Here is a 12233-nt window from a genome sequence, read left to right as displayed (position 1 = left end):
AAAATGGCTTTAGCAAGGTGGCTGGGAATTATTTACCCTCAAATGTATAGTCACTATTTTTGGATGCAGACAACAGAAATGAGCGGTGTGATTGTCTTTAGTACAGTAAGAAGTACTCAGGTGTACAGTCGGGTGCAGGAAAACATTTGCATCTTATATTTTAAAATATTTTTCATTTTTTTGTAGGACAAAATTATTCCTCCAGACCCAATTACCAAAATTGAGAAACAAGCCACACTTCATCAGCTTAATCAGATTCTTAGACATAGACTTGTAACGACAGATCTTCCTCCACAGCTAGCAAATCTTACAGTGGGTATGTACCTGACATTGATTTTGTAAGAATACTTACAAATGAAATTTTGATTTTGTGGTGGTTGAACCTATGTTCTCCCTTTGGTACCTAGAAGTAATGTGGTGGTCTTTGCTCTGGGGTGGGGGATGAGTTGATTACCTGAGACTGGAAGAGAAAAGAAGTTCCAAAGTTGGGCCTGGAGGACATGCTCTGGTGTTTCTTCATAGTGTAACAAGAGGTGCCTTTGGTTTCTTAATGACCTGGACATTGGTACTGTCTGTGTTTGAATCACTGACTTGTTTCAACACCAGGATGAAAGTTAGTCTATTTAAAATGTCTTATAAGTGAGACTGAAACTTGGAGGTTAGCTAGAAGCTTATTGTTTGAAAGCAGTACATACTTTTTCCTCTTCTAAAAGCAAATGGCCGTGTGAAGTTTCGAGTTGAAGGAGAATTTGAAGCAACCTTGACAGTGATGGGTGATGACCCAGAAGTCCCATGGCGTCTTCTCAAGCTAGAAATTCTAGTTGAGGATAAAGAAACAGGAGGTAAGTCATCATAGTAATGGTTTTGGCATTCTTATATTAGTGAAGTATTCCTGTAGGAAAATATGTGTAGCAATTCTATAATTTGAAGCAAAATTTTGATAAGCATAACTACCTACTGATGGAAGAATTTTAAGTGTGTAAGTTATAGTTTTCTCAAAATCTTACTCTTTTTTTAAATTTAAATTTATTTTTAGTGTGCACTTTCTCAGTTAATGCTAGAATGCTGACTTTTCTAATTAACTCCTTTCTGTTCCTCTGCCAATGGAAGATGGGCGAGCTTTGGTTCATAGCATGCAAATCGACTTTATCCATCAGCTGGTCCAGTCTAGGCTCTTTGCTGATGAGAAACCTCTTCAGGACATGTACAACTGCCTACGTATCCTTCTGATATTTGAGACAAACTGATTTTGTGTCTCCCTCTTCTACATTTTGTTTATCCTTTGTGTAGTAGTTTGGCCTCTCCTTCCCATATCCTACCTTTTTTGGGTATAAATAGACATGGAGAGAACATGAATAGACATTGTGTGAGCATTAATGATATATCTATAAGATTTCAGATTTTACCACTGCTTTGCAGACAACTCCTAAAGGTGGTAATTGCTTAGAAATAGCACTGTTTGGCAAGGTGGTACATAATCCCAGCACCTGAGAGGAGAGGCAGCAGGATGTTGACTTCAAGGCCATCCTGTGCAACATAGCAACTTCAAAGTCAGTCTGTTGTACCTAATGAGAACCTGTCTCAGAAAAGGTACCATTTTGATTTGGAAATATTTGTTCAATTTGTATTTTCCAAACAATGATTAATTAAGGGGCAAACGTAGACCTTAGTTTTGGTTATTTAGGCCAAAATTATCAGCCCTTTTTCTAAAATTATGCCACACATTCTACTACTACTACGTGCGATGAGTCATTTGAGAATATAATTCAGAAAACCACAAATTCTGTCATGTTTAGGATGAGTCATTAGACAAAGCTGATTCTAGAAAATTTCTCCATAGCCAGCTTTTTCAAGATTCCTTGTTAGATGATGTTTACCTGTGCTTATTAGCTGCTTGAGTAACATACTGTATTTTGCTTAACAAGATAAATCAGATTGTTTCTGCTTATCACTTCAACTAGAAGTATTACATTCCCAGACACTAATGTTAATCCGAGAGAGGTGGGGAGACCTCGTACAGGTGGAAAGATACCATGCTGGAAAGAGTCTCTCCCTCTCAGTTTGGAAGTAAGTAAAATTGGTTCTGGTCGGCCATTGTGATAAGTGAATCCTGTCTTTTTGGTTTCTTTCCCTTGTACAACTGACTTATTACATATGAATAGCTACGTGCCCATAGTAATGTGCTTTAATTTAGTAGTCTCACTATCATGTAGACCATTTGAGACATCCATTACCTTACCGTGGGCTCATGTCAGATTGTTCAAAAAACTATGAGATAAGATTGAGCTTTGGGTGATGCTGGTGATCAATCTAGGGCCTTATGCATGCAAGGTCAACACTCTGCCAGTGGCGCTATATCCCTAGTCCTCAAAGGTTAGAGTGTTAAGTATCACTTTTTAAGACATATTTGCTTATCACAGTTTCCCCTTTTAAATTCTAACTTTGAAAACTGATTTGGAGAAAATTGCTATGAGCCTATTTATCATCTTTATTTCCTGTTTGAAATTGACTATGTTCTGATTTTCTGTGGATAAATCAGAGGCAAGTACTCATAAGGCAGTTTCTGTTTCCAGGTTTTTTTTTTCATTTATGTGAGTGCATGTATTTTATTTTTAAATTCAGTATCTATTTCTAAAATGCAGTAGAACAAATGCTGAACTGGATTATGGAATGTCTTTTCAGTATTAATGTATTCCCTGCACGAACACTGAGGGCCTGCTATGTTCAAGGTTCTGACTCACCATAATGCATGTTTCTATTTGACTGTAAACGATAAAAAGCTGTGTTTATATGTCATTCTCCCCCTGCCCCCTTTCAGTCAACAGGTTCTAGGGAGAAAAACAGGCACAGCATCTGTTCACAAAGTTACAATTAAAATCGATGAGAATGATGTCTCCAAGCCTTTACAGATTTTTCATGATCCTCCTTTGCCAGCTTCTGATTCTAAATTAGTAGAAAGAGCCATGAAGGTAAAGGGTTCTCAGTGTATTTTAATATTGATTTGATTAAATAAATATAATTTAGCACATATAAAACTTTTAGCGAAAACTCTTCAAGATATGTAATTTTTAAAACCCTGTGTGAAACTTGTTTTAGGTCAGTGTTATACTTCTCTATTTGTTTTTGGTCTCTTAAACATCTAATAAAATATAACATAACTTTTCATATCTTTCAGTTTTAGTTCATAGGAGAATGCTCCGGGTTGCATCTGAGCATACTCTTTATGCTGAATTATTCCCCTAGCCTAGTTTAAGTTTTATAGTTTAAATCAGAACATTTTGTTTTTAAGGTCTGGCACCTGAGAACTGTGATTACTGATATGTATTTAAACTCTAGAATTACATATATCAAAAATACTTTGTTGTTTTGAAGCAGGGTGTCCAAGTGTAGCCTTGGCTCTCTTGGAACTTGCTATGTAGACCAGGATGGCCTCAACTCAAGTAGATGGAGCTGCCTGCCTCTGCCTCCCAAGTATAAAAGGAAGGATCTCTCATGTCACCCAGCTGGCCTCAATCTTGTTATGTATCTGAGAATGACCTTGAATTTCTGATCCTCCTGAATGCTGGGATTATAGTCATGGGCCACCACACAGATTTTTCAATGTGCTGGGGAATCAAATCCATAGCTTCCTGCATTCTGAGCACTCAACTAACTGAACTTCCCAGGTCTCCTACTCCTATACCTTGCAAAAAAAAAAAAGAAAAAAAAAGAAATTTAGTTTAGAAGCTTCCAATGTAATTAAATATAATTAAAAGCTCAGAATCATTAAGTTATATTTTTACTTTATCTAAATTTGCTTATACTGGATAATCTCCAATACTGAAAAGAAGTATCTTAAGGCATAGTTGTATCCATTCACACACTTATAGTCAAAATATTTTAATTGTACATTGGATTTTATTGTTGCTGTTTATGCAGATTGACCACTTATCAATAGAAAAGCTCCTGATTGACAGTGTACACGCAAGAGCCCACCAGAAGCTGCAGGAACTGAAGGCTATTCTTAGAAGCTTCAATGCCAATGAAAACTGTAGGTGTTTTCAATTGATACTCTGGTTTTTCTTTTAAGAGTTTTTCTCAAATGACTTTCTCCTGATGTATGGTTTTGTTGAGGATGTTGGACATTTGTTGTATCTAACCTGAAATCTACCAAATTAGTCCTAATTTTCTCTCTCTCTTACTTAGCTTGTTTTATTTTTTAAACTGTTTACATGTTATCTCTCCTAAAAATTTTATACTTACTGAAATAGAAACATTTTAATATGACTCGTAATTTAGTGTTTCTTTTGACAAAGCAGTACTGCAAATGCTTTTATAAAGTATTTATAAAATATGGCTGAGTAATGCAGAACTCATGTCTGTAGTTTTAGAAAAACTGTAAATGCATTATAACAGTGTTGAGTAAGAAATGCACGTGTAAAGAGTAAGTCTTGTAAGTCATAGAAGACATGTAAGTCTTCCAAGTTTTAATTACCTATCTAGTCTATTATGAACTTTAAGAAAGCAAACTCTATTATTTCATGTGCTTCTCTATTTACTATCCTTACCTCCACCCCATCCTTTTTTTTTTTTCTGGATACAGGGCATCACTATATAACCTAGGATGGCTTCAAATTTGTGGTCTTGCTACTTCAGTTCCTAATTTGCCCAAGATAACAGGCACAGGCCACTATATCCAGCTCCTTCAATTGGTTTTGACCTTCCATTCAAAGTTCCTCGTGTAATGAAATGGAAAAGCAGGGAAAGTACAGAGCCTAGCTCACTTCATTGCACTCACAGAAGGGTGACTGACTTCTTAGGTGTATGTACTAGTAAGCGTAGAGTAAGGTCATTTTGATAAAAGATAAAAACTCTGCCCGTAGCAAAGATAATTTTGAAAAATGGACAGTACATATTCAAGAATGCTGTGTTCTGTTGAATAGTTACACATACTAATTAATAACAATGTACTATGTACTTTATTTTATTTTATTTTATTTTTTTTTGTTTTTCGAGACAGGGTTTCTCTGTGTAGCCCTGGCTGTCCTGGAACTCACTCTGTAGACCAGGCTGGCCTTGAACTCAGAAATGCGCCTGCCTCTGCCTCTCAAGTGCTGGGATTAAAGGTGTGCGCCACCACGCCCGGCTGTACTATGTACTTTAAAGTAGCTACAAATGAAGTTTTGACTGTTCTCATCACATAAATACTAAGGTGATGGATATACTAATTACTGGCTTGATCATTGCACAATTTATAAGTTATTGTAATATCACATAATCTATAATATATAATTATTTTGTCAGCAAAACATTCAAGGGCTGGCGAGATGACTCATCAGTTAAGAGTGCCAACTGCTCTTCCGAAGGTCCTGAGTTCAAATCCCAGGAACAACATGGTGGCTCATAACCATCTGTAATGAAATCTGATGCTCTCTTCTGGAGTGTCTGAAGACAGCTAAAGTGTACTTACATATAATAAATAAATCTTTTAAGAAATATTCATTCAATGAAAATTAAAGAATAGATGTGAAAAGTAGGTCTGACAAGTTAGTATTAATACATGAATATATTAAAAATTTTTTAAAATTAGTATGCAAAACAATAGGTCTCTTTCTTTTCATCATTTTTTATGTGTATGGATGTTTTGCTCGCATGTATGTCTGCCCTCAGATGCCAGAAGAGTGCAGAATTCCCTAGAACTGGAGTTACAGACTATTTATTGTTAACTGCCATGTAGGTACAAGGGTCTACTGGAGAAATAGGCAGTACTCTTAACAACTGAGCCATCTTTCCAGCTCCCTCTTTCCCCTCCTTCATTAGCTTTATAGACCAGACTGTCTGTGAACTTGCAGCATTCCTAGGTCAGTGCCTTCTCTCCTCAAGTGCTACCACAACATACATGTACCCTTGGAATCCATATGATTTCATTGTGACATTTTCAAATGTGTATGTTGTGCTTTGCGGAGAGTCACTCCCACTATTACTACCTCTTTTCCTCTTTTCCCCTGTCTGATGGCTTCCCTTCTCCCCTCAAATAGCTCCCCTTCTGCTTTCATGTCTTGTGTATATTGTTAAATAATCTCCTTTCATGCCTTCTATACATTAAATTTGAGTTCTTAACAAAGACCCAAGAATAGGATGGAAAACAGTTTTCCTCCCTGTCCACAAAGACTAATATCAATTTTGGGAGGAAACAGATCCCTAATTTCTGAGCTGGATTTCTAGAAACTTGGAAACTCCCTTTAAGCTATCAACAGGGAGGGCCTGAGGGCTCCTTGAAAGAGGTTTTTTGACCTTATAACCTGTAGGTCTAACTTAAATTAAGTAAAACTAAGTAGCCATAGACACTACTGAACTGGCCAAAAAGGTATAGGATCCTTACCTTTTAATTGATCTCATATGTCTTGGAAGAAGTAGCTATATTTTTGGGTCAGGCCATCTCTGTGTTGGTTAGAGTTCACACCCTTTATTGCCTGGAGGGCTCAAGTACAGAGACTGAAAGATTAGGATTGAACAGAGCTGTCATCCTGTAGCCTGATTCTTGGCTATTTAATAGATGGTTCTCCACGTAGACAGGTATTTCAGAACAGAGAACTTTTCAGAGACTTCATAACTGAGAAAGGCTTCCTAGGAGCTGCTCAAAACCACTGCCTGAAATAGGCTACTGTGTGTATCAGGGGGTTAAACTCCTGAGAGGTGATAGGCTTCCTGTCAAACCTCAGCAGCAGCTCATTGGCTTTAGGAAGTGGTCTATCTATATCTAAAGAATCATCTCTCTACCAACCTGGAGAGGAATGAACCACCTGCCAGCAGCTCCAGAGCAGCAGATAAGGTTTTGAAAAAGAAAAAAACCCAAACAACTAAAGAGGTTCTGATTTAACAGGACATAACTGTTTGAACTGCTTGAACTGTTCCCAACTCCTTGCTTTATAGGAATTGACTTGATGAGCCCAGACAAGGGTAGTATCAAAAAGGAACATGTCCTTTGACCCATGAAAACAAATCTCCATGGTTAGGATGAACAAAACCATCTCTTTGTTGACAGCTCTCAATGAAGTTTTCCAAATTCTGCTGAAGCGGAACTTGTCTCTGGATGGAAAAGCGGAGCCTGTGCACTTGAATATGCTCTTGGTTAGTTCATGATAGATACCTTGTTCCAGACTGATCCTCACATATCATATGTCACACATTTGGGACTTGGTATGGGAGTGCATAAACCTGTATTCCTTTTTCCATAACAAATCCCATTGGCTTTATACAATAGGTTATCCAAACATTGTTGAAGTATTTCTTAAAGCTTTCACCAAAATCTTTGAACGTGTTGCAGGCCATAAGCCTGAGTAAAGCAGTATTAGTCTTTCAAATTCAGATCAGCTCTTTGAGGCTTGAGGATGGATGGTGACGGAGGTGATTAGTGTACCTTTATGGCCTTCATTAATGATCACAACGTTGGTTCCTTTGTTGGGACCTCAGGGCTGTAGGCAGGTCAATTTCTGGTTAGGTTTGGGGTGAAATAGAGAATCTTATCAATCACTGGAAGTCCTGGAATCACATATAATCTTTTGTGTTGCTAAATTTGACTTGCAAGTACTTCATTGAAAATTTTTGTACTCAGGTTCATCAGAAAAATTGGTGTGTGTTCATCCTTGTTTGATCTTGGTATCAGGGTAATACTGACTTCATGGAACGAGTCTGGTAATTCTCCCTCCACCTTCTATTGTTAAGGAATAGTTTGAAGAATGTTTGGGGTTTTTGTTTTAAGTTCCAGTACAATTTAGTAGTGATTAGTACATTTGCTTCTGATCTTTTCTTAGCTAAGAAATTTTATTCTTTAGTCTCATTGCTCTTCGTAGATCTGTTTAAACATTTTCTGTTCTCTTGGTTTTAATTTTGTAGACAATATCTAGGAACTTTCTTCTTGGCAGGCCATTTTTTCTTGGTTTTTGAATACAGATTTTCAAAATATTTCCTAATTTGCCTCTGGATTTCATTGATATTATATTTTCTTTTTTCCATGTCTAATTTTACTGATTTGCTTCTTTTATTAACAAAATTTGTCTTGAAGAACCAACTGTTTGTTTCAATGAGTCTGTGTTTTTGTTGTTTTTTTTTGTTTGTTTGTTTTTTCACTTGCATCTTTCTATTTTCTGCCCTGATCTTGATTAGGCTGTTGCAGAAGCATTTGTTGGTTTTGTACTTTCGTTGAAATTTGCCATTTAGTACTGAACTATCTTCTTTTTCTTTTTTTCTATTGAGACAGTTTCTCTTTGTAGCCCTGGCTGTCTTGGAACTAGCTCCGTAGACCAGGTTGGTGTAGAATTCACAGAGATCTACCTGCTTCTGCTTCCTGAGTGCTGAAATTAAAGGGATGTGGCACCACTGCCTGGCTTGGAATATATTCTTTTTTTTAAAAAAATTAAATTTATTACTTAGTTTACAGCCCCATATCAGCCCTTCATCTCCTCCCAGTACCCTCTCATGTAAGTTCTCCCCACAATCCCCATCCTCCCACCCCAGAATACACACACACACACACACACACACACACACACACACACACACACACATTTTGGTTTTTATTCATGGCATGGAGTGGGGAGGCATGAATGACAACATATTTGTGAGGTCAGATGACATCTTAAAGAAGTCACTTTCTTCTACACTTGGAGTCCTAGGGATTGAACTCAGGTCCTCAAGCTTCGTGGTGAGTGTCTCACTAGCCCTGTCATAACATTTCAATATGCATTTCTTATTTCATGTTTTTGATAATATTGGAATTTGTTATTTATATTTGTCTTATACTATGAGAATGCTAGATAAAACAGAAACTCTAGTGCTTTTCTTGTGTTCAGAGTTGGTTGTAAAGCATTGGAACTGACGTGCAACTTTGACAGTGCATTTGGAACTGCAAATAAATGTGTAGTACAGTAGGGATTTAATGTTTACAAAGCCTTGAAGTGCTTTTAAAAACTCAGTCATCTTTCTCCTTCATTCCATGAATTCTTAATTTGGCTTTTTGTTGTGCTGATCTATTTATTTTCTTTGATGTCTGATAGAATTTCTTTACCCTTGTCTTCTATCTCTGGTATTGTTTTTTGCTTGATTTAGTCTATTGTTTTATTTACTTATGTATGAATGTTTCTTGTTCATGTTTATCATGTGTGTGCCTGATACTTGAGATGTCTGATGAAGGCATTCGATCCTGTAGAACTGGAGTTAAAGACTAGTTGTAAGCCACGTGTGGGGGTTAGCAAGTGCTCTTTACCACTGGATCATCTCCAGCCTTTTGATTTTAGTGTATTGGTGAAACTTTCCATTCTGGTTTTCTGTCTTCCCTTCCCCACTCTCAAAGTCTCTTCCTTTGCTGAACTTTTTATCAGTGTTGTTAATTTCATGTCTGTATTTCAGGCCTTTGAAATCTGGATCCGTAATTGACTTTCTTAATTAATTCATCTGTTTTTTGTTTTCTGAAAACATTTTTACTGGTGAAATCCTTTTTTCAGTATTGGAAGTACCTTAGTATCTGGATTTGTTGGGTGAGGAATTAGGATCTCTTGTATATGCTATGTTGCCTTGTTGTTTTCGTGGTTCTTGATGCCCCTGTCTGTAAGGGGTATCTCTTCCAGTTTTAGTGGAGGATTGTTTTTACCGAGAAACTTTTTCTTGAGGGATCAACCTCCACTATCATTCAGAGAGGAGAAAACTGAGGTGCTATAATACTAAATCAAACATATGGGAATACACTTAAAATCAATTAATGCTAACTTGTATAATTCCTATGACCACAGAACAGAAAACAGCTTTAAAAAAAAAGAGCAGAATACATTATCACCTTAAAATTTAAAGGATAAAAGTAAAAATAGTAAACGAACCAAATAAAGGTCAAAAGAAAGATAAATGTTAGGAAGATGAAAAAAGAACAGTAGGGTTAAAGTATTATACATTAAAGAAAAATGCATAAACAAAATTAGATGTAAGAAGAATAAAAAAATAGTTTTTCTGGAAGGGAAAAGCTACCATTATGTAGCCTTTTAAATCTGTACTATGGCTATATTTTTGTGATTATTTTTCTGTAATGAGAGCAACTAAAATTGAACAAGTATTTATTTACCTGTTTTTTTTTGTTTGTTTTGTTAAAAAGACTCAGTGTGGCAGTTCACACTTAATGCCAGCACTCAAGAGGCTGAGGCTGGCGGATCTGGAGTTCAAAGCCAGCCTGGACTACATAGTGAGCTCAAGGTCATCTGAGCTACATAGGCAAACCCCGTTTAACCCCCCGCCCTCATACATGAAGTAAAAATAATACTCAAATAATATGATATCAAACAGATAGTAAAGAGGGAAAAAACCTAAATGGCAAAGTGTCAGTAATATTAGAGTCTTCCAGGTAGGAAGGGTATGAAATTGAAGTTGGAGTCTCTTCTTTTTCCTATCATTTAGGAGGGCACTGAGCCTGGACCAGTCAAGTGTCAGATGTCTGACAGCTGTCTTCATTTTAGGAGCTTTCCTTCTTTGCATATCAGAAACCTCTGCTGGCCCATTTTAGATTTGTAGCCTATGGGCTATGCAGGTTATCCCATACTCCAGAGACTCCCCAGTTGAATGCAATGGGGGAGTCAAGAAAGCAGATCACTGATATCTGTACTGGAAGACTATGTGTCTCAGTGCTTTGAGTACAGCATTAAACACCCTTTGGGAGGGAGGACTTTCTGCTGGACCTGAACTTCAGAGTTCTCAGTCCCACCAGCAGAGAACCTTACAGCTGACAGGTGGCTTCAGAGGTTGGGCTGCCTGCTGACCTTGGACTCATGAGCTGTAAGACTCTGCATCTATCCTCAGATGAATAGGGTCTATTCTTATCATGGACCACCAGACCCTTCAACGCCCAAGCTTCCTGCTGCCTGAACTCAGCATGTCCATATCTGGCTCTCCTCCTGTTCACAACTGCCCTTCACTCCAGTCTTCTACCCAGGGGCTGTGGCATGTTCCTCTCCCCCCCCCCGTCCCCTAGGTCCCTTGACCTGTGATTGTTCCAGAATAGTTTGTGTTTTATATAGTAGGCCTTTTCTCAAAATGGTACCCAATCACAGTCCTTTAAGACATGAGTGAGAAAACAGATCTTGTCTCCACTACCAACTCATCACACAGATGGAGCCATTCCCTTACAAATCCCTAGCTAAGAATGTAATCCTCTGCTGTGGGTAGAATATCCAGTCACTCTATCAGGGCTTCCTGGCCTAACTTTTTTTTTTTTTTGGATGAGGCTTCTGTGTTGGGTTTTGTCCCCACCCAGGCTCTCCCCACCAGGGAGTCCTAGCATTTCTCAGAACTAGGGAAAGGGAAGCTTGGCAAAAAGTGCAAATGTGGGCCTTAGGGAAGAAAGGCAGGCAGTCAAGAATTGGGGTGCATGTGGTTAATTTTTTTTCTGCGTGTATGTGTGTGTGTGTTGTCAGTGTTTTAGTGTTAAGTGTTTTGTCACTAATATTAATTATAAGAAGCTTACCCCTTTCATCTTTCAAAATAAAAGTAGTGATTAGAAAGTATAATTGAAACTAATGGGAACTAGAAAGGGCAGTAATCCCCCATTACTGTGTATATATGCCTATGAATATGATGGCTGGGTGATTCTGACCACTCTGTTTAATTTTTTTTTCATACTGAAACTACTTTACAACCTCACTAATAGTGTGTAAGGGTTCTGCTTTCTCCATATTCTCACCGATACTGGTTATTGTTTCTTTATGTTTCTAGCTATACTAGTTAAGTGTGAGATTTCATTATAGTTTTGACTTGTATGTTCTATTTTGAGCATCTTTTCATATATCTTCGGCAGAAATGTCTGTTCAGATCCTTTTTCCATTTTATAATTGCATTTATCTTTTTTTCTTATTATTGAATATATTTGGATATAAGTCCCTTTTTATACATTATGATTTGCAAGAATATTTTCCCCATACTTGATAACTTTTTTATGGTATTTCTACTTCTGATTTCCTCCCTGCCTCCCTCACTTCCGATAGGGTATCATGTGGTTTATGTTGGCCTCAACCTTGATATGTAGTTAAAAATGGCTCAAACTCTTGGTTTTCCTACTTCCATTTTCCAAAGTTTCCAACTGGTAGGACTAAAGGTGTATAGTACCATGCCTGGTCGACCTACCTTCCTCTCTTCTCTCTTCTCTCTTTCTCTCTCTCTTTCTCTCTTTCTTTCTCTTTCTTTCTTTCTCTCTCTTTCTCTTTCTTCCTTCCTTCCTT

At 37.4% G+C, this 12233-nt stretch overlaps 1 protein-coding gene across 2 annotated transcripts in view; it reads left to right on the top strand.

Annotated features, from left to right (window-relative positions):
- The window catches only part of Med14 (mediator complex subunit 14), an 81562-nt gene that overhangs the window by 13171 nt on the left and 56158 nt on the right, over positions 1-12233 (top strand). For both annotated transcript variants that reach the window (XM_021187367.2, XM_029533991.1), the window contains exons 5-10: positions 187-316; positions 714-842; positions 1111-1218; positions 1935-2067; positions 2819-2969; positions 3919-4030. In XM_021187367.2, coding sequence (XP_021043026.1) covers positions 187-316; positions 714-842; positions 1111-1218; positions 1935-2067; positions 2819-2969; positions 3919-4030 — 763 coding nt within the window. The remainder of the gene's footprint in view (positions 1-186; positions 317-713; positions 843-1110; positions 1219-1934; positions 2068-2818; positions 2970-3918; positions 4031-12233) is intronic.

The sequence above is a fragment of the Mus pahari genome, chromosome X (genome assembly GCF_900095145.1).
Source record: "Mus pahari chromosome X, PAHARI_EIJ_v1.1, whole genome shotgun sequence".
Taxonomy (NCBI): Eukaryota; Metazoa; Chordata; class Mammalia; order Rodentia; family Muridae; genus Mus; species Mus pahari.
The sequence above is the reverse complement of the archived record's forward strand: the minus strand, read 5'-3'. Positions and strand labels throughout refer to the sequence as shown.